Below are 24,023 nucleotides of genomic sequence, written 5' to 3'. Positions count from 1 at the left end.
CTGGAGGAGGTAAACATGCAGAAAGAGCATGCCCGAGGGCATCAGAAAGATTTTCAATGGAATTAATGTTGGCCACTCCATACGAGAAATGCCCTCACTTTCCATATACTTGTCAAAGATGTTGGCTCGATGGGATGGGCATTATCGTCCATAAGGAGGAAATCAGCACCAACTGCTGCAGTGTAGAGTCTCACAATAGGGACTAGGATTTCATCCCGATACCACACAGCAGTCACAGAACCACCTTTACAGATGTGCATATCTGTGCAATATCCCATTGAATTTCCAGCCCACACCATGATGTTGCCACCTCTGAGTGTGTGATGTTCAATTGTTCTTAGCCTGATTGCCCGTGCCTCGTTCTCTCCAGACCCTTACATGCTTATCATCTGATTCCAGAGCAAATCTGGACTGGTCCGTGAACAGAACATTGCACCAATCCGAGACAGTCCAATTGACATGTTGACAACACCACTTTAATCTTGCCTCTCTGGCTTCGATGGTCAGTGCAACACAAACACAAGGCACTCTGGCATTCAATCCCTTCATGTGGAGCCTTTGGCGAACAGTACTGACAGATATTGTCTTACCAAGTGCCACTGCAACCATGAATGTAACAGTTGTGGAGGTCGCTCGTTGATTCTGCCTGGCTACTATAGCAATATATTGATCATCAGAGGGGGGTGGTAAACCTTGGACGACGAGGCATAGGTCTCCGGACAACTGTTTGACTTGTTCGGAATTGTTTCCATAATCGAGAATTTACCGAATGATCAATGCCAAAGAAAACAGCAACATTTTTGATTGTCCTGCTTCAATGCATCTGAGTGCTCACTATCTGTCATTCGTTTTCTTTCAGTCGTAGAAACAAGAATATTATCAAAAATAATCTTACAAAAGTTATAAAGACTTAATATCAGCTTTTAAATGCACCTCAAATCCTTCAGAATGCTGGTGTCTTCAACGAAAGTGTGATGATTCTTGCACGAAATCCTCGCATTTATGCTATTTCAAGAGCACAGAAGAAGCACCTAAACCTCACGTCAGGTTAAGTTTGCAGCAGGTTTTTGCATATGTAGATCCAAACGTGCACGCAGAATATAGTTCCGCTGAGACGGGTTCCATTCCCTACACAATTACACACTTGCAACAAAACATAATTTAATGTGTACAGCCAGCCGCACACCGGATCTGACGTGATGAGTTATTTTGTTGCAAACCGACTCAAGGGAACGTTTAACATGGTGCTCTTATGAGCTGCTGCACACCGGACGAAACATTTGACTCGAGTCATACAAATAAAAACCTAAATTCCTGAAATGACAGATGTCGTAGATCTTCTGTTTATAGATTTACTTTAGATGCAATAATAATAAAAAGCAATGCTTTTTTCAGGTGGTACGCAAGAGCATGCCATACCGGTAACCTTTATATGTGAGAATGAAACTAATAGAATCTTATTTTAATGAAAGAAGATGTGTGTGTGTGTGTGTGTGTGTGTGTGTGTGTGTGTGTGTGTGTGTGTGTGTGTGTGACTGCATGTATGCATGATCATTAGACCTCGGATTTTTAGGTTCCTAAAATGTACTTTTAGATTCCTAAAATAGGTTCCAAATATCCTGAAATAGGTTCTAAAAATTTTAAAATAGCTTCTAAAAATCCTAAACTAGGTTTTAAAAATATTAAATTAGACTAGAAGAATCCTGAAGTAGGTTCCAAAAAACTTAAAATTGTTCATAGTTCCTGAAAAATAGTAATTAGATACAATTGTTAAAAACAAAATTTCAAAGGGACCGTGAGAAATTGTAATAGATATATATAACCATCAAAAATATTAATTTTCTAACCAAATGTTTATTTCTATGCATCATTTTCAAAATAATCCACTAATTGTTGTAAAACTAATATTTGTATCATTAGCAATTTTGCTCTCTAGAGTATGTTTCTAACAAGTTAGTCATTGAATTATTTTCGATACGAAACTGAACAAATACCTCTGTGATGTAACAATAATATGAAACCTTAATAATATACAAAATCCTAAGAAAAGGTGTGATTTGGGTACAAAAACCTAAAATAGGTTCTAACAAGCAAATTAGGTTATTTTAGGCACTATAAAACTTCATCAGTTGTTGCATCTTTTAATGAAACACTGATGTAACTTTTTATTTCTCATTTACCTGCAAAGGAAAAAATAAGTTAAATAGCTAAAATCCGAGGTCTAATGATCATTTAATATACCACAATATTTAGAGCAGTTCTTATGATAAGCACAATAACAAATAATAACAACAAACTAACTTGTACCGAAAACTTTCTTTCCAGAAAAAACCCTGAGAAGAATAATTAATATTTGTTTTGTTTTGTTGGAAGCAAAGTGACTCGTCGTGTTGCGTATCGTCACGTCGTGACTCGTCGTGTCAGATCAGGTGTATGGCTGGCCTAATACACAGACAAAATGATACACCCATTAGCAGGTATGGACTTCATCAGTTGCAATCACTGTTCAGACGAACTTGAATCTGCAGATTCGCCAACTGGGCAGTCGATAGCGCTGAAGGAACACAAAAGCTCAAGAGCGAGTCGAGTGAGACTGAATATGTTGCAAATCGCATTGAATCAGTGATATCAGTGTTGCATATCCCACTATTTTAACCCTACTTTTATTGTGATTCATTGCTATTCGTACTGTACAGCGGCGAGAATGGCTGAATCGAGGTCTCCTGTTTAGTGTCCGACTTTGCCCGAGTGTTATTTTGAGCATCATCTGAAGGAGAAAGCTCTTCAAAGTTAAACAACTTGTTTTAAATACATATTCCTCCTTAGAGCAACAAGACCAAAGTAAAACAGGCCATGTTCTGATTTGCTGTCAATGCGTGCACAAACTGTCTCGGATGTTGAATGATTTGCAGTTGAGTTTAGTAGAAAACGATTGTTTGTTGTTTGAAGACAAAAGAATCTCTGCGGTATTAAAAGATATCTGCTGTAAAAAAAAAAAAATGGATGAGACATGCGTCAACCTGGGTCGTACATTGATTCAACTGTGGGAGCGTGCAAACCCACCACCAGGGCTGAAGCAACCAACGACGTGGGAGGGGGTTATTGGTTCATGCACTGGCGCAATGAAGGCTTTGCTGAAGATGCATGTTTACTGTTCCGTGCAATGAAAGAGAAGGGTGATTATCACCAAGAAATGGACAGACCAACGTTTGGCTCCTAGTTTAGTGAAGTGATTCATACATTGAAACCAAACAGAGAAATAATAGCAGACAATTGTACATTGTATATATCACCAATAACAAATCATGTTTTTTTTGGTAGTGTAAACTTGAAGGGCGTGTATCTTATAGTAATGTATGTATTGCGTACGAAGCAACCAAGATTTTCATAAATTTCTTACTTTCGAAACGAACAATAACTCATTAAATTCAAGAAGGACCTGTCATTTATTTTTACCTTTGCTTTTTTCTTTTCCATGTGCTCGACACATACACAAATGCCCTCGAAGATATTTCACGATTTATATTAAGTAGGGACACATTTATTACATAATATATGTGCAGAAAGTACTTTAAAATTTGTATGGTTCAGGAGACAAAAAGAAGCAAAAATGCGTTCCGCTTGATATGCATGCATGGGTTTTGATATATTAAAGGGTTGGCAATACTGCTGATTCTCTCATTGTCTGCAATATGAAGAGCTCGGTGGTTCAGTCAAGACTGGCACGGATGATTCTGAGCGCCATTCTCGTGCGGATTAATACATAAAACCTGCTGCAAACTTAACCTGACGCGGAGCTTAGGTACAGATTATCCACTCTCTACTTACAAAAACGAAGCTACACATAGAAACTGACTTCTACATCCGCAGCGATTTTCAGCCACTCAAATTCATGTACGCTTTCGAAAATTTGCATTGCGTGCTTAACTTTTGAAAGGCAGTGTATGTACAGTATCAGAAACAGATAAATGTATAATTACACATTTTTGTTATTTGTTTTTATCAAACTGTTCAAATATGTTACAGGGCCAGAAGATGCTTTTCTATAAAAAAAAACATATTTTTGTCTATGGTGCCATAAACCATACAAGCAATTTTAAGTTGTTTTTTTAGTAGATATAAAAAATAATCAAAAATTATTTTTTAAAATAAAATTTATGATTTTTGTCCACCCTGATTTTATCTAGCATGCATTTCATACCTGTATCAAATTACTACATATTTTGCAGTACTATTTTATTTAGCACTAAAATAATGCTGCAAAGATGTCAACACTGTACATTTAATTCTTACAAAGTACATGGTACAATGTAATCATCATTAAAGAGGAAAATAGCACCAAGTCTTCAATTTATTAGGTATCTCATGCAAACGATTCACAATACACTGTTGTACATAATTCCCATACAAAATTATCCCAATTGTCCTTACTAATGTGTTCAAACACAGTATTATTAACATCTACTAATATAATGTACATACTCTAACATCTGGTGTTATGGCAGAAATATGACCAATAGATGACTGAAATGAGGAGGTATTGCAATTGTTTCTTCAAAATCTTCCTCTCCTTGCAACAGCTGATATGTACATATGTAGCCAATATGGAGCTTTTATCTTGTCAGTTATCCTGCTTTTAATTAACTTGGTAGGTGCCCCTCCTGTGACTGGTTTCCAGTCATTTTCTTTTGCACCTCCATTACCTTACACATTAATGAAAGAGTGAAGACTACATTTAGTGGCATTCATTGACCTTTATTGAGAAGTTTGTAAGAAGTTAAAGACTGCACAGATCAAAACTTAGGTCCCAGCTACAACTCATCATCCAAAGAAGTTTCAGTATTTGTGGATTTCCATATCCAGTCTCTTGCGAACGCTCTGCCTCCTATCTTTATGACACCAACAATTTACTCCAGAAAAATCAACATCCTTACACCATTGCCCCCAAAAACAATCCTTGCTACCATCGATGTAACTTCCCTTTACACGAACATATCTCTTTCCGTCATACTCTGGCTGCCCTCCATAGTGGAGTAGTTAGCACATTGTATTATGGCACCAAGTGTCCTGGGTATGAATCCAGGCCTGGGCATGGATGTCGTTTGTGAGTGTCTCTTCATCAATTTCAACATATCATTCATTGTCAGGATTAGCCAAAAGTGACAGAAAATGAATTAAAATAAACCAAATGAATCAAAGCCCTCAACCTCTTCAGCAGCAGACGAAAACCCCCACAACCCCTACACTAACTTCTTCATCCATCTAGCCACCTTGTCTTCATGTGCAACAGCTCCACCTTTGAAGACCAAGATGACCTATAAATCCGAGACACAGCCATGACCATTACAATGGCTCCATCCTGTGCCAACCTCTTCATAGTCAAACTCGAACAAGAGTTCCTAGTGACCCAACCACTAAAACCCACTCATATGGCTCCATTTTATAGACAACATCTTCATGCTCTGGACACATGCAGAACCATCTCTATACACTTTCCTGGACCAACTCAACCACTTCTGCTCCATCAAGTTCACCTGGGCCCACTGCACCATCCAAATTGCCATCCTGCATATGCACATTGAGGAAAGTCATTTGAAAACAAGCATACATGCCAAACCCACCAAGCATCTATAACACCTACACTTATCCAGCTCCCACCCATTCCACACCAAGAAAGCCATCCCATTTTATCTGTCCCTCAGGAGACAACACCTGAACACATAACCAATCTCCTGACAGAACTACAACTTCTGCCTACATGAAACCTGGTCAACATTGGATATCCTTTACATTTCACCCCAAAGGGACCTAACACACCTCAAACCTTCTCTATGTCCTCACGTGGAACATGTGTGGTGTCTTTTTCCTGGGGGAATAATTCACAACACTCAAACATCAAGATGAACAACTGTCACTCCACCCACAATCTGGAATTAACCTTTGCCATCCATACCAACCATCACAATATGCCTTTCAATTATTGCTTCCGGGTAGCGATCATCCTCTCCTTACACCAATCTGCCAACACGTCAGTATGAAAAGGATGAGAGGGACTACACATCAGCCATGAGTGCAACCACACCCAGTTGTCTGCGGAAAAAAAAGTCTCCCAACCCTTCCTAACCATCACATTAACAAGACTTCAATTTTTTTTTCAACCACTGAAGATGTCACTCCCAGCTGCAAAAATTTGAATTTTTCGTTTCTGGTACGTGTTTCCACTTTCCTTTTTTACTTGTTGCACATACACATCCATGCATACATATTTATGTATGTATTGTATATTGCCTTCAATTAGAACACCATCTGATGTTTGTGTGTAAAATGTATTTTCAGATAGAAAGTGCCTTATCTTCGTCAACACTAATGGAGTTTCACGATCTCTCTTTGTCCAACCTACTGAAGGTAGATCCTGACGTCATGAGTTGTTCAATCAAGAGTGAACCAAGTGAAGAGTCAACCGAAAACACTTGGCAGCCAGCATCATCATCATCAGTTATTCAATCTGAACCAGAGAAGGGACAAATGAAAGTCGAAGAGCCAAATGATTTTGCTCGGAGCTCCTTTCACATTTACTTGAACTCTTGTGCTGGGATGAATGCATTTTTGCAGGAGGATAGTAAAGATTTGGATACGAGTGATGACATTGCAAAGTTTGTTGCTGTTAGATGCAAAAGTGATGAGAGTGACAATGTTAATGTAGACCCTGAAGATGTGAAGAGTGAACTCACAATTGAACATGAAGGTCCATCTGCAGAGACAGAAAGGTGAGTTCATGAAGTATTTTCAAATTAATGAAAGGGAGTACCACAATACTTGAATCATAATAATGAAATAATGTAACATGTGGTTCCTCAGCCCTGGAAGGGCCTTGGCATTTATCCTGACTGTCAGTCTCCCTCCCACAATCATACCTACAGGTGTGGAGATCTTTAACCGGTAATGGGGTGACGTGTGGTCGGCACATTGAACCCTCAGCCATGAAAGGAGATATTTGGGACTTGGTTATGCTACTCACTCCTAGCTCCACAATTTCCTCACGATGGTGGCTTGCCACTGGTCTCTGTACACAGACCAAGAACCCAAGCAGACTACAACCCATGCTGTTCCGCAGTTGGAGTCCAAAGCACAGCACCTTAGACTGAATTGCCATGGAGGCCATACTTCCTCCTCAAATTTCCTCAACTTAAATATTTTGTAAATTTCAGAATTGCTTCTTGTATATGGACAGAGTTATGAATTCTTACATGTAGGACTTAAACAATGAAGCATGGATTCCAAGTCCCCCGGTTTCCATTTTTCAAGATCAAAATATGGTTGGTTTATGAAAATTTTGTTGCATATGAACTCTTTCTGTTGTTTTTCATAGATTGATTTGGTATATTACATCACCTTTCTTCCACTTTTGGCTAATTGAGAAGATGAGTGATGAAGTCACACTCACAATGAACACCCATTCCCAGTTAGGAATTTGAACCCAAGACCTAACTATCAATTTGCCATGGTGGTCTGCCTCTGTTGTTTTAGTTCATGGAGGTGTGTTGTAGCAAAGTAATGAGTGTTTTTATTTTATGTTATACTATTTATCATGTCATGACATCATTGCCAACTCCTTGTGATATGTTCTGCGTGTGGACTATTAATTATTATACACTGTGTTTCAAAATTATTTGAACAATTTCAGCTCAATGTATTTTGTTCATAAATTTTCAAAATAAGATGCCATTTCACACAAGTGTTATGTAACTATCCAAGTTAAGTGCCAATGGTTTTCGCAAACTTACCGTACAAATGCTCAATGTGTGCATGAGCAATCTTCTTTACTCTGCACATGTCAATATGATAATCTAACTCATCCAGACAGCTTTCAGGATGTTCTCTTCAATGGTTTGCACCTCAGCACTAATACAATAGAGTTCTGAGATATTGGATCTTAATGAAAGTGTGTATGAAACATGTTGCACACTCACGACCAACCTACTCTCGCAAGATGCTTTTTCCACACCACAGGCAACCATTTCACAACTGGTCAGCCTTTAACTTGTAGGCAGAATTCAGAATTTAGAACTGCTGGGGCCATTAAAAAAATACTTAAGGATGTGCTTCATGTATTTCTCAGGATATTCAATTGGTTATTATATTGCATTGCTCATGGAACATGTTTTATAGTTCAAATCATTTTGAAACATGCTGTAGGTGGTGATTTGGATTATTGTTCTTGCATCAGTAAGCTTGATTTCAAAGGAATTCATTTGTGCAGGCAAATTCCTTGCATTAGAGTGACTGCAGTGCTGATAGTACTTTCATGTTACTTAGAATGTTAGTTTAATTCTGTTAGGAGTTCCGCATGCACATGCAATGATATTTTATTCAGAAGAAATGTGAAAGTGCTCTCAGATACACTTAATTTGGCAAATACTTCTCACATGGACACTAGCACATATTCTTAAATATCCTTCAGCGTGTCACTGAAAGATACTTTTCTAACAGATAATTGTTTTTCTCTTCTTAGGGAGTGTTAGATTAAAAGGTGCTAAGACATTCATGTTGTTATGTTCAATACCAATCATAATTTTACTTCATATTAGGTTAGGTGTGTTAGGTTTGATTAATTTTATATATTTTTTAGGATTCTAATATTTGGTTTTGTGCCATTTGCATTTATACTACTTTTCACTTTTGAGTGTTTATAGAACCAGGTTTTGAGATTTAAAAAAATGGTGAAAATATTCTGGAATACATTTTTCCTATGTGGATCACATTTTGGACCAAATGTCTGTGCTAATTGTGTTTTGTGTACCTTGAAGTGAATATTAGGTTAAAAAACACATCTAAGTTCACTGATTTAAAAGTATTCATCACTATATTCTAGGACAGACGTTCCCAAACTTTTTCATTTCACGGCACCCTTAGTGTTTGAAGATTTTCCCACGGTACCCAAATCAGAATATATGCCTATCTAATACTTGCAACGCTCAGTTACTGTGGTTAAGTTGCTTGCCTTAAGTTCAGAAATAGACACTTATTTACAATTCAGAAACATTTTATGTGTAAAAAGTACTAAATAAGCACATATTTGAAAACATCACATCATTGATTGAATATATTGGAACATTTTGCGGTGCCCCTGTAAGCCAGCCAAGGTGCCTCAGGGCGCCGAGGTGCACACTTTGGACACCACTGTTCTAGGAGAAACAATCCATCACTTGCCCTTAAGTTGTATCTCAATATTGTAAAATTAAATTGCTACTAAAATATAGCAAATAAAAAAAGAATTGTGCAGATGCATCACAAGATTCAGCATTCCATTTTAGCTTCTACTGCAAACATCTCAATTTTGCCAACATCAACCTTGGAAATGATACTTATTAGCTTGTGAGGTAATGTTCTGTAGCTACAACTCAAGGTTAATGTTGGCAAAACTTTACTTTTGTTCCAAAGAAAGAGCAATGTTATTTATATTGTAAACATGTTAAACCGTTTTTTAATCAACAGCAAACGTGTTTTGAATTAATACAACACAAGAAAACTTATTTCATGGACAGATTGTTTCAGGAGGAATCTTGTTATATGCCACTATGCCACTAATTTCTTTAAACTTGGGAGTTGATTTTTTTTCATGCTTAGTGCAATATCATTTGATATATATGTATATATATATATATATATATATATATATATATATATATATATATATATATATATATATATGTGTGTGTGTGTGTGTGTGTGTGTGTGTGTCCTGACTAGTTGGTGTAGAATTGTGGAAACACATTGTGGATGTTATCAAGTAAATCAAAACCAGTCTGTCAGTCCCTTTGCTGTGTGTTACCTATTTCACAAATATAAAATAAGTGGCACAAAAATTGTCCAGTTTGAAACACTGAACAGGTTCTCTTCCACCTGGATATAATTGTCCTTACATTTGAATGCAATGAGACAAATTTCGTACAATTTTAGGTGAGATATCAGTAATGATATCTTGCACAATACTGCTACAACTCTGTAAATTGTGACTTTTCCTTGATCTGTGGTGAAAAATGGTTCACAAGTCTGGCACAAGTTTTTTCCACTGACATGAATATGTTTTACACAGTTTCTCCTTAGTAATCTCATGGAGCAGTTTTGTTAGTCCCCCTGTTATAGTTTTTCATCAAGAATGAAACATCATAGATTCAATCCTGCCCTCTCCTGTTTCTTTTTTTCTTCTTATTTACCGAGTGCAAAGTGTTGTAATAATGTAATGTAAGATTATGTTATATCTGTAAGTATTTACGCATTCCCCAAGAAATGCTTCTGCTCAGCTTGCCTGATTTTTCTCTGGTGCAGTACTCATCGCAAGTTCAATGATTATTCAGTGATTTGAAGGATTTTAGGCTAAACCCTTTCTCTAATACAGCTGTCATAAATTACGTTAGTATACATTAAGAATTTATGACATAGATATCTGTTGTTAGCGTCGTTGACTTGTAATCAAGGGGTCCCGGGTTTGATGCCCGGTGGAGGCACAAGTGGTTTGAATCCCACTTTGAAATGTAGGTCCAGTCCCGATTAGCCTTTCAGTGCATAAAGTGAACTTAATACAACAAATCAATCAATCAATATATGATGTTAGGAGCCATTATTTTGAAATTCGAACTAAGTGAGATAGTTGTGTTTTTTTGTTTGGCTTCATTTCCTTACATGTTGAATAAGTAGGTAATGATAAATTAATATTGTGCAAATTTGAACCCCTGAAATAATTTTCCCTCCCCTGTAGAAAATGTTGAAGTTCAAGGTCACACGTTCCATTTTTCATGAAAAGTGAAACATGAGTAACTTTGGAGTGCTGTATCTTTACAAAGCAACACCATTCCAAACTTTTATTTTGCTATACTGTTAATATAAGACTGTTTGCTTAAATACATTCAATTGTTTTCATGGGACATTGTCGCTTTCCATTGTTATGCAGCAACAAGGAGGGTCCAAAATGCAATTTTTTTCCTGTTTTTGGTTCCTAGTATCTTAAGCAACAGTATCCCAAAGAATTGTTTACTGGGCATTGAAGCTCACTATTAGAACAGGCTACCTGTTAAAAAAATATTGAGGCCTCTTTCCATTCCCGAGAAAAAAATAAATATTAAGAAATACACTGGGGAACAAATAAAAGATTTTATTTTGCGGCATAAAGTTTAATAACAGTTTCAGCACACAAAACAGCTGTGATTGCCAATTGTATGATTGGTTCAGTTGAATTGACTCCAGTTATAAAAATAAACACACCATGGAAAATGTAGGAGGTAAAATTACTCTACGCTTTTCTCGGTAATATCAAAATTTGATAATAGGCTGACATTCCCATAAGAAACTTATTTATTTATTTGTAAATTGTTGCTAGGCAACTTATGAAGCATTGCTAGGCAATATATCGGACACTCAACAAACCTTAAGGAAGAATACCAAAACATAAAAATGGTTTTAGAAAAAAAATTTAATATGCTGAACATAAGTGGCTCGTGTGTGTGGATTTGAAGATGGTGAATTTTTTACTAGGACAGCAAAGTGGGTACACAAAGTATCTCTGTTTGCTATGTTTGTGGGATAGTCGTGCTAGAGAAAAGCATTGGACGATAAAAGTTTGGCCCCCAAGGGAAAATATTATTTAAAAAAGCTAATATCATTCATGAACCGCTGATAGATAGGGACAAAATCATTCTTCCGCCACTGCATATTAAACTTGGGTTGATACAACAGTTTGTCAAGGCCTTAGATACAAGTGGTGATTGTTTCAAATATATATGCCACACTTTTCCAGGACTAAGTATTGAAAAATTGAAGGCAGGAATCTTTGACGGACGACCACAAATTCGTACACTTATAAATGACGCCAATTTTACAACTTACATGTCTTACATCGAATCTGAGGCCTGGCTGAGCTTTGTGTCCGTCGTCAAAAACGTTTTGGGGAATCACAGAGCAGAAAAGTACCCCGATATAGTTGGAAATATGTTGAAAAATTTTGAGAAATTGGGAGCTAATATGAGTGTGAAGATACATTTTCTACATAGCCACATTGACAGATTCCCTGAGAACGTTGGTGATTTTAGTGAAGAACGGGGAGAAAGGTTCCATCAGGATATAAGGATAATGGAAGAAAGGTACCAGGGACAGTGGGATCGCCACGTGATGGCCGACTACTGTTGGAGCTTACAGACGGATTGTGCTAAAAAGCAATACAGCAGGAAATCCTATAGAAAACGTTTCACATAGTTTGTTACTTCATTGTGTACATATTTTCTTAATTATTATGATCATAGGCCTATATAAATTTATTTTTATAATAATTATTGTAATCACAAAAATAAATATTAAATTGTTGTTGGAAGTTCATTTATATGTATATCTTATGTTTCCGCCATTTTGGTTTAGTTGCATTTATTTCATAAATTAGAGCCAATTCAGGAAATATATTATTATATCATTATTCAGCAGCATGAAATTGCCCTAAATTAGCTCTCAAACACTGTGCCGCAATTTCACTGTTCCCCAGTGATATCAATGTAAATTATCACACTTCCTCCCCTATCAGAATGTGGGACAGCCCGTTTTCCTCCATTTCCTTGTTCCCAGTTGAGCAGTCCATGCCTTGAGAAGTTGTGGAACATTTTTCGTTTTTCTTCCTTTGATGGATAGCGTAGTGGTAATGTCGCCTCCTTATAATCAAGGTGTCCTGGGTTTGACACAAGGTTGAGGTACGAAATGTTCAGATCCCACTTTAAACTGCAAGTCCCCAGTCGCAATTAGCCTTAATGTGCATAACATGGGCTTAGAAAAAGCTCTACCAAGCTCTATATAGAGTGGCATACCAAAGACTTTCGAAGGGGGGAGGGAGACTATACATTTTTTTTAGTAGCCAGCCATTTCTTTGCAGTTTTTTCCTGCCTTTTAAATTATTTTGTCTGGGCAAAAGTGGGTTTATGATCCCCACCAGCCAACCCTCTTTGGACACGCCAATGTCTGTATTGCGATAAGAGTATGTTTGTAAAAGATTCTGTATTTTTGTACCAAAGAAAACATAACTTTATTGTAAAAAAGTCTGTACTTGGCACTATGCTGTGTGTACGAGATTCCCAAAATATACCAATTTCAATTCAGGTAGGCTTAATTGTGAACCTTCGTGGTGCACTTGTTACCACAGCATGCCACAATGGCAGGGGTCCCGAGTTTTTGAATCCTGGGCTGGAGATTATTGTTCTTCGTGAGTGTTGCTTGAGCAATTTCATAATATCACCACTCATCCTCATTGTTGTGATTTGCCAAAATTGGCAGAAAGGCAACATAGAATAACTTAGTATTAAGCAATCAGTCTCAAATAGACCTTGGGAAAGCAGGCTTAGAATATTTCCATCATCTTTAATATTGTTACTGGAAAGAACCAACGTGCTTTTATTATCATCATGGCAATTGTTTTAAGACATTTTAAAACATAAAACGCAAATTTATATTTTAGGGTGCTTCACCTTGCAAGCATAATGGGGTACTCCAGATATGGAATGCCTTATACAATGTGTTTAAATAGTTGCACAACCCAAATTTTGACCGACTCTACAATGAAAACCATAAGAGAGATATCTACTGTACTTGAATGTATTGTTAGTGTTATACAAACAGTATTTTTTTTCAAAAAAATTTTCATTCATCATCATTTGTATCATTTTCAAATGTCGAATAATTGTGTTATACTTACTAATTGGTAATTTAAGAAAGTTTAAAACCATGTGAAGCAGTAGCACACTTTTTCTCAAATATCCTGTCATAAATTGTCTTGAACCCTTAACCAGGTGCGTCTCTTTCATCTTTTGAGAGTAAATTTGACCCCCAAACATAAAATATTATGTGTAATAAAGTAAAATTCATACGGATAATAGAGAATCTTAAAAAAATGTATATATCTGAAATAAAAATAAAACAGACTGCTTCTTTTCGCAGTTAGGTTGCTATATTACAACAATGTAACATTGACAACATTCATTATATAACGGATTATTTTGTTTGAAAAATTGCTAACCGTTGGTATAACTGTATCTTTATTCAAAATGAAAATAAATGTCTGATGAAGAAAGCGTGTGTTCTCCTGAAACATCACAATGAAAAACTGTTTTCTTATGCTTGTAATAACCGTAAACTACATGAGAATAATTCTACAATGCAAGCAATGCGTACATACAAGAAAAACTACCATTAAATATTGCTGCTTTTTTCGGAAAATCTTTTCCCCCACCATCCAAATGAAAGTGTACCTATTCAGATAACAAAAAGATGTTCAGTGTTGCATTGTTATCCTCATCCCTACCATTCTCTGCTGTTTCTTTTCATTTGTTTTTTTTTTTTTGATAACATGGAAATCTTTTACGGATATATATGAAGATTATTTTTAAAACTCCGTTGAACGAAACATCTTGATATCCCTAGTTCTATTGCTTCGTGCTTTTCTAGCCGATTTGCTGGGACTCCTCTGCATAGTGACTCAAGCAGCTTCAATATTCTCAGTCAAAGGCTAACATTTTTGGAACGATCACGCTTCGATTCCAGTACTGGTCCCTCCATTTGAAACTTTTCATGCAGTTTGTGAATCGTTTTTCTAGAGGGTGCCCACCGAATATTTAAATGTGCATGAATACGCATCTTAGTCACAACAATGCTTTTTGTTTCAGAAAAAAATAGCACAGTTGCATTTTTTTTTTTGCAAGTCTTCCTTAGTCTGCCATGTTGTCTACCCTAGATCCCTAGTGGCAGCACCTTGAATTATGCTTCACATTTCATGATCAAAATTTCCAATGGCTATTGCAACTGCTGTTGACACACATGATGCCATTCTTTATCTCAGATGTGAAAAAAAAACAAATAAATAAAAAAAAAACAAATAGGAATCATTTTGTGTGCCACCCTGTATAATACGTCACATAAACTTGATTTTTTACTTCTGTTGCTTTGGTCTATTTGACATCCTTTTCCTTAAATTCTCTCTCCGTATCATTTCTAGGTAGCAATTTGCATTTTCTACAATGATTCTTACAGTAGTGCCATTTATGAAAAGCTATAAAGTCTTGATAGCAGACTTGGTAATTTTGGCAGCTGCACATGGTCCAGGAAGCCAAAAAAATGTTAATACTTTGTGTACAAACATTCGAACATGAGCAGGAAATTTTTCCCAGCGAGTTATCTTGTCATTTCCCAGTAAATAATGTCTATTTTCTTTCAGGATATTTTTCTCTTCATCACCACTTGTCTCATAATTACTATCATGTTCAGACTCTCTTACATGATCTCTTGCATCACGATCTGATTCTTGAGTCAATTTTTCATCTTGAAACGCTTCAGATGAAGTATGTTCATCATCGTTTGAAATATCCACCAACTGCCGCCATATACACTCCACCTGTCTTTTATACATGATTGTTTTGATTGATTTCTTAAAAAAATGAAACATCAAGTTTAAAATGTGGTCACCAAACACAGCAAGAAAAAACTGTTAAAATAATTCACTCATAAAGCACAGTAAGCAAAAGTTTTAAATGTATTAGCAACAAAAAAATCACATGTTAGCAGGCACACAGGGGTAAATTTGACCCCCAGCAACTTTGGAACAGTTTCACCTTGCTTCAGTTACATATTGAAGGAAGTGATCTTGACATGTAAATTAGACTAATTTAGGAAGGTACTAGTAGGCTAGCAGTGTCACCAGCCCACAAATGTCGGGGCATAAAAGGATCTACCTGGAGGTCAAATTTACCCCCACATGCCTACTTAAGGGTTAATAACATATATCTCCTTCCAGGTTATAACTGGTATATATGTATATGTATCAATTAGAAATTTGATGTGCTCTTCAAAAAAAATTCTTAGATAATGCTACACATTTATATCTTACACTCATTATGTTTGAAATCAAAATTTCAGACCCAAATCGCTTCAAATAGGATTTCTTTCTTGCAGCTCGACAGTAGCAACAACATCCTGCTCGGCATCAAAGACCAGTGAAACTAATCTAGAATCTACAAGCGAAGGAGAATCTACAAAATCTTCAAACACTGAAGGTTCGACATGTAACAAATCATTTATGTGGAAGGAAGATCTTGAAAAAAAATTACGAATTCATACTGAAGACAGACCCTTTGAGTGTTCAACATGTAAAAAATCATTTATACTAAAGAAAAAATTTGCAAGACATTTAAGAATTCATACTGGACAGAGGCCCTACATATGTTCAACATGTAACAAATCATTTGCACAGAAGGATCATCTTGCAAGACATTTAAGAATTCATACTGGAGAGAGACCCTTTGAGTGTTCAACATGTAACAAATCATTTATACTGAAGGAAAATCTTGCAAAACATATAAGAATTCATACTGGGGAGAGACCCTTTGAGTGTTCAACATGTAACAAATCATTTATTCTGAAGGAAACTCTTGCAAAACATTTAAGAATTCATACTGGAGACAGGCCCTACCTGTGTTCAACATGTAGCAAGTCATTTACACGGAAGGAAGATCTTGCAAAACATTTAAGAATTCATACTGGGGAGTGGCCCTACATGTGTTCAACATGTAACAAATCATTTATGTTGAAGGAAAATCTTGCAAAACATTTAAGAATTCATACTGGGGAGTGGCCCTACATGTGTTCAACATGTAACAAATCATTTATGTTGAAGGAAAATCTTGCAAAACATTTAAGAATTCATACTGGAGAGAGACCCTTTGAGTGTTCAACATGTAACAAATCATTTATATGGAAGGATCATCTTGCAATACATTTAAGAATTCATACTGGAGAGAGGCCCTACATGTGTTCAACATGTAACAAATTTTTTACACAGAATGCAGATCTTGTAAGACATTTAAAAATTCATACTGGAGAGAGACCCTTTGAGTGTTCAACATGTAACAAATCATTTATTCTAAAGAAAAATCTTGCAAGACATTTAAGAATTCACACTGAAGAGAGGCCCTACATGTGTTCAACATGTAGCAAGTCATTTACACAGAAGGAAGATCTTGCAAAACATTTAAGAATTCATACTGAGGAGTGGCCCTACATGTGTTCAACATGTAACAAATCATTTATGTTGAAGGAAAATCTTGCAAAACATTTAAGAATTCATACTGGAGAGAGACCCTTTGAGTGTTCAACATGTAACAAATCATTTATATGGAAGGATCATCTTGCAATACATTTAAGAATTCATACTGGAGAGAGGCCCTACATGTGTTCAACATGTAACAAATTATTTACACGGAATGCACATCTTGCAAGACATTTAAGAATTCATACTGGAGAGAAGCCCTACGCATGTTCAACATGTAACAAATTATTTACACGGAATACACATCTTGTAAGGCATTTAAGAATTCACACTGGAGAGAAGCCCTATGTGTGTGCAACATGTAACAAATCATTTACATGGAAGGATGATCTTGCAAAACATTCAAGATTTCATACTGAAGAGAGACCCTTTGAGTGTTCAACATGTAACAAATCATCTATACTGAAGGAAAATCTTGCAATACATTTAAGAATTCATACTGGAGAGAAGCCCTATGTGTGTTCAACATGTAACAAATTATTTACACGGAATGCACATCTTGCAAGACATTTAAGAATTCATACTGGAGAGAAGCCCTACGTGTGTTCAACATGTAACAAATTATTTACACGGAATGCACATCTTGTAAGACATTTAAGAATTCACACAGGAGAGAAGCCCTATTTGTGTGCAACATGTAACAAATCATTTGTACAGATGGGAGATCTTAGACGACATTCAGGAATTCATACATCTTATAAGTCCCATTTTTATTCAACATTTAATATATTTTTCAACAGAATCCAATTATTTCAAGATATTCAAGGTTTCGTACTAGACGCAAACCTTTTATGTTCTAGCATGTATTTCATGTGCAATAAATAATTTGAAAAATGAGAAATTTAAAAAGATTTTGTAATATAAAGCATTTTGTGTTGCAATCCATTAGTTCTTTCACTTTACTAAGTGGTTCTTTCATCAGATTGCAACTTATCTTCTTTGGCAGGGACCACTCGAGGAATAACAGCCACTATGCCACCTTAAGCATGGACCCCTAGTTCTCAGGCTGTCCTCATTGATGCTTCCAGCATGTAGATAACAATTTCCTAGAAAGAGGAATTTTAAATTAGTTTTCGGGCACCCAACATCTAGCATGACGGAAAAAATCTAATTACAACTATCTGACGTCTTAGAATTGTATATCTTCAGATTAGGAAACATAGTAAAAATGGACTCGTAATCAAATTTAACAACTCTTATATATTTTAGATTATTAATACATTTTTGAATGATACATAAGTTGAGTAACATGCAGGCTTCCATGAATCAGCTCTCTTTATATGTACATTATACTTCCAATATCCAATTGATTAAACATTGGTTTACATCTCTTTTATTTCACACACCACTAACGATTTATATCTGTGGAACTTAAAAATAATATGTAAGTAAGAATACATACTATACCTTCCTATTTCTAATGAGATGCAGTTCCTTTGTACTAAACACTATGCATTTCATAGACTACTAAAAATTTTGACTTCACTAGTCATTAGGCCAATCTTTGCTGTGTTCGTAAATGCATAAAACTGTGTTATACGTATATGCATAATTGAAAATAGCTTATCTTGTGCATGACTCCTGAGACACGGATTGCAAAACTGAAGTAAACTCTAAGTAAAAATATTGAGAACATATTAATGGGGCTCAAAACTGACTGAAAACGTACAAATTTAAAAATCTTAAATTCGACTCACTGTTCAAGTAGTAAATGAGCCATTTTATGGAAATGTTTATTTTCTATAGCAAAGTGATGTAGAAGTTTTCAGCTTACATAGGATTCTGTTAGTTCCAAATTACATCAAAATCCAACAAAATGTAGTATTATATTAAAGCACAAGATTCCAAGAAGTCATAGAAGGTTATTTAGGTTAATTTTCACTTCCAGTCTTCATTTTTCAAAGGGAAATAAATCTTGTGAAGTCATCTCTTTGTTGTCCTCTATTTATGATATAGCATCTGCAGAAACTGTCAATGATCTTAATTTCCATCCTTCTGTCAAATAATTTTCACTGCCTGGTTTTTTGTAACAATACATATTTCGAAAGAGAAAACTCGAAATCTGGTTGTCAAATAACTTTGGGATTATGACTACATATAGTGTTATGTGATTATGCATATTCACTTCACGATTGCTACGATGCTGGTAAACAAGCATTTTTGCAACAAGAAAGACTGCCTAAAACTCTTCATGAAATAGCATTGTGAATATTTGGGAGGGTCTCACCCACTTATAGAACCTGGAAACCTCAGGTAATTTTAAAAATATAAAATTCTCAGTGAAAATCATCAGTATACATTAATTTTGCATCACTGATTAATTGATATTACACTTCTGTTTGCCAAAAGTGTTCTGTTCACATACACAGACAGTCTTACCACAGATACTATGAAAAGGTTTTGAATGAAATAACAGAAGAGTATTTGAGATATTGTAATAATTCATGCATGCATGCATTGTGAACTTAAAACACATATCATTTTCCCTTGACCTTTACACAAGCTGTAGTAAGTCTTTGTGTGGCCACTCATCACTTGTATTACGCCAGTGGTGTATTCTTCATGTTACCATATTTACCATTGGTAAACCAACTTTTTTCATACATATTTAAAAATTATATTTTACAAATTAGTAATTGCTCACTATTGATTATGCAAACTATTAAAACAAGCTTCTAAATCAGAATTTAAGTAACTTACTTAAAGAACTTAATTTGTGTACCCCTTCTGGTCACCTGGTTTCTTCCCCAATTGTACACAAGGATGGTGAGGGAGCTAAAGTATGTGGGTGTGTAGAGAGATATGATCTGTGTTGTTAATTCCACTGCTCAAAACAGCATTGGCAGGAGAAACAGCTTGTTCCTTCCTGCTTTTTCTGTTCCACTTGTGTGGGGAAAGGGAAAAATATTCCTTGGTGCAGGAAAACATTAAGTCCAATTTAAGGTAAGAAAGGAGATTTTATGAATAATTTAGAATTTGCTGGAAAATTTGAAGTTGTCGAACTTCTGTTTTCTTTTTACTAGCATGCCTGCATTGGTGTTTTATTTCTGTTACATATGATAAATCACCGCCCCCTGTGCTGTAGTGGTTAGCACATTGTGCTACAATGCCAGGAGTCCCAGATTCAAATACTGGCCTGGGCATTTATTTATTTATTAAACACTACTGGCAAATGCCTAGTTACAGTGTTTTGAGGTTAACTGAGTTCAGTTCACATACATATTGACAAAACAAGTAATTAAGAATTGGAAACAGAAAACAAAGACAATGAGAAAAGAACTACATATAAGATGGAACAGAATAATCATTACATAACAACAATATATAATACAAGGGTAGTATATCATAAAGTATACAACATATTTGATTACAATGCTATTATATACAGGGTTCACATAATATGTTTGCTTTTATGTCTAAATAGATCAATGTCAGGGGTATTATTGGAGACTATATTGTACAACGTGCACATCCTCCTCATGGGATCCGTTTCAGCCATCCTGGTTCTACCGCGTGAAATTTGGAAGAGGTCATTTCTGGGTCTTAATTTTGAATATGTAACATAAAAGTTTATTTTTGCGAGAAGTGCGGAGGAGTCAATTTTTCCATTGACAAGTTTGGAAAGGAAGGTTAACTGGTGCATCTGTCTTCTTTTTTCAAGGGACGGAACACTCAGCATGTGGCGTAAGATGTCACCCTAAGTGAATTTTGGATAAATGCCATCTAATTTATATACTAAATACCTTAAGAATTTATTTTGTAGTTTCTCTATTTTTTAGATTTCCTTTATAAATAACGGGTCCCAAACGACTGAGGCATTTTCAAGTTTTGATCTGACAAATGTATAGTAAAGTAGCAAAAAGGTTTCTTTTTTCTTAAACTGGCTACCCATTCTCATCACAAATCCTAGGTTCCTGTGCGCTTCACTGAGGATGCATGCAGTGTGTGTCTGGAAATTTAAAGCTTTGTCAAATGTGACTCCAAGATGAGTTACAGTATTCTCTCTTAGGAAATGTTATATGAGTATTGGATGGGATATTTTTTACGTGTGAATGATACTACTTTGCATTTCTTGAGATTAAGATTAACCTTGTTGTTTTTGCACCAATCAAGTACTTCGTTAAGTTCGTCTTGTAATTTCGTGCAGTCGTGATCGCTTTTAATTTCTTTGAAAATTTTGACATCGTCAGCAAAGATTAATTTTTCAGAGGTTTTTTTAGTGCATCTGGTAAATTGTTAATGAAAATGAAGTACAGCAGGGGGCCTAGGTTCGAACCTTGGGGGACACCGGAGCTGGGTATGTAATAGGAGGACCTTAGTCCTTGGTGCATGACATATTGTTGTCTATTCTGTAAATATGAAGCAAGTAGTTTTATAAGTTGCGGGGAGAGGCAGATGTAAGCTAGTTTCTGAATTAAAGTATCGTGGTGTACCGTGTCGATGGCCTTTGAGAAGTCCATGTATATTACATCGACTTGTCCTTTATCGTCAATTGTTGACGCAACGTAATTTGTTAATTCGATGACATTAGTCACAGTTGAACAGGTTTGTACAAATCCATGCTGGTGTGGCGAAAGGATAGGTTTGACATGCGAGTAAATATGGTTATAAATTATTTGCTCAAAGGGTTAGCTGGAGCTGACAGTTTCACAATTGGTCTGTAGTTACTTATGTCTGTGTTATCTGCTGCTTTGGCGATTGGACAAATCTCCGTCGTTTTCCAACTTGCGTGGAATTTTTCTGTTTTCAAGATTAAATTAAAGAGGGTGTGGAGAGGGAATTTGAGCACCTCTGAGCAACCTTTAATAATGTTAGGGGGGAGGATTAGGTCCGGTCCAGCTGCTCTTTTTGGTTTGAGTTTCTTGATGGCTTTTTCGATTTCTTTTAGGGAGATTTCTGGGATGCTTAAGATACTAAGTTGGGATTTCGGGAGCACGTTTGTACGTGTGGTTTCATAAGAGGATGGTTCTGTGGAAAAGGCAGATTCGAAATATGTAGCATAAAGATTCTGGATATTATTGTTACTAATAGATTCACCATTGAGTTTGGTTGGTTGGGCTGGTGGATGCTTTCTTTTATTCTTCACTAAAGACCAAAATAGATTTGGGTCATGAGTCAGATTAGCTTCACAGCTGTTAAGGTAGTTTTGGTAAGCTTTGTTTATTTCCGCTTTTAATTTCATTCTTAGGGCTTTAAAGTTAGCTTCATGATACCCTACATTCCCTTGTTTCTGTTTTCCATGATTTCCAAAATTCTACAATAATTAGTCTTTGTGATAGGAGAAATTATAAAACAATCGGAACCGTTACCGTGTCAGAATTAGGGCTGAGCCAATACCAATCTATCCGTTGAAATTTTGCACTGATACCATTGTTTATGATTCATTAGCAGCTTGTCCAAGAGCAACATGTGTTCCTTTTAAAAGGTTCCTTCACCCTTCCTTGTGACATCTGGGAAATTCTGAACAAATCCCCACCCTTGTGGGAACCAGATGATTGACAACATCAAAAGCTGAGACCAAACTTCTTTTGGACGTGTAAAGGTTGTGTGTAAATAAAATAAAGCATTAATTTCCAATTCCTGCTTACACACTTTTGCAGTAAGAAGGGTGAAAGTTTCTGAAACCAGCATTACTATCATGCTGTGTTGTTTCTGGGCCAGATGATTGCAGGGCTGTGTTTAAATTGACAAGCGCTCTTTCCCATTTAGTCCTTCGAATCTACATGTCCCCTTGAAGTATGGTTGCCACTTTCCCCACCAGGTGTCAGCTCTAACATCACCTACAGCGATCTGGGGTGCAGGCGTACACTACAGAAGCAGAAGGCAAACATGAAGCAAACATCACAATGATTTCCACCAATGTAGTACTCATATTACATATGTGGCATGTGATTTATTCTTTTACAACTTTTCTACATAGTGTTGCTGATAAAATGTCCAAGTAGCACAGAGTTTTACATAGTCTATTCAGTAAATGTTGTTTCATCAAAGTAAACATTGCAATTGCAGTATGGCTGCCAAGTGCAGGGCAACAGCAAGTTGAGACACATGCACCTTCCAACTCTTCCCTCCAACTTCATGTATTTTGCCAATTTAAACAATGGCGGTAGGCAGATTCTGCTGGTGGAACAATGCTCTAGGTGGCATCTGCTGCCAATTCGGATGCTGCCCAGAGCTCTTCAGACAGATGAAGAACTAGTGTTTACATGAAATTGAAGGAGGCACACATTCCATCGATTTTTTATGTGACTACAACACTTTTAAAATTCTTGCAACATTTCAAAAACTTTTATTTGCATCCTCTGGGTCTAGAGAGAAGTTCACATGAAATAAAACAAAGTGTCACAAGACATTTTAAGGTGTTGTAATGCTATATGAGAATAGCTTGGGAGTTACTTAATGTCCGTAAAGGAATGTGATGTGATCAGTAAGTATGACTGTCAATAACAAGCCTTTGTTTTTTTAAATCAGTATCGGTGAGAATCAGAATGTCAGCATTGGTTGAAATTGGTGTCAGCTCAGCCCTAGTCAGAACTGTTTAAAGTGACAATTTCACTTTCAAACATCACATCCCTTTGTTTTTTTCTGGTAGGTTCAGCTGATGGTAGAAGCTTGGAGCTGTCAAGCTTGGAGGAAAATGCAGTGTAAGTGATCATAGTGAGTAAAAACTTGCATTTGCTTCTAATGAAAATTACGAACATGTGGTTTCACAAGAAAGTTCAGGTCTAGTAGATTCATTACAAAGAGATTGTGTAAACCTCAGTGAACATATGTGTTTCTCAAACACAAAAGTAAAGTACAATTTAGTGAATGCAATAAGCAAGAAAGTTGATTCACAGCATATTGTTTAGAGTGACCATGCAAAGGTCATATCATGTGAAAGTAGTTCATTGAC

General features: G+C 36.2%; 1 protein-coding gene across 1 annotated transcript; it reads left to right on the top strand.

The window, feature by feature from the left end:
• The first annotated feature begins 2,458 nt into the window (after positions 1–2,458).
• On the top strand, positions 2,459–23,338 carry LOC146001440 (uncharacterized). The gene is made up of 6 exons (XM_083138760.1): positions 2,459–2,587; positions 6,337–6,767; positions 15,976–16,419; positions 16,840–16,957; positions 17,453–17,584; positions 23,138–23,338. The coding sequence occupies exons 1-6, from the start codon at positions 2,459–2,461 to the stop codon at positions 23,336–23,338; spliced, it is 1,455 nt and encodes a 484-aa protein (XP_082994886.1).
• The last annotated feature ends 685 nt before the right edge of the window (positions 23,339–24,023 follow it).

Source organism: Lepisma saccharinum, chromosome 17 (assembly GCF_977018435.1).
Source record: "Lepisma saccharinum chromosome 17, izLepSacc3.1, whole genome shotgun sequence".
NCBI classification, from domain to species: Eukaryota; Metazoa; Arthropoda; class Insecta; order Zygentoma; family Lepismatidae; genus Lepisma; species Lepisma saccharinum.
Note: the sequence above shows the minus strand (reverse complement) of the source record. Positions and strands in the feature narration are given on the sequence as shown.

What these genes read in the sequence shown, in the direction of transcription:
- LOC146001440 (XM_083138760.1), top strand. Translation starts at nt 2,459, where the DNA reads ATGATACACCCATTAGCAGGTATGGACTTCATCAGTTGCAATCACTGT. An exon ending in AAAGCTCAAGAGCGAGTCGA is followed by an intron (nt 2,588 to 6,336) that starts GTGAGACTGAAT and finishes ATGTATTTTCAG; the next exon opens with ATAGAAAGTGCCTTATCTTC. An exon ending in ATACTGGAGAGAAGCCCTAT is followed by an intron (nt 17,585 to 23,137) that starts GTGTGTTCAACA and finishes TTGCAATTGCAG; the next exon opens with TATGGCTGCCAAGTGCAGGG.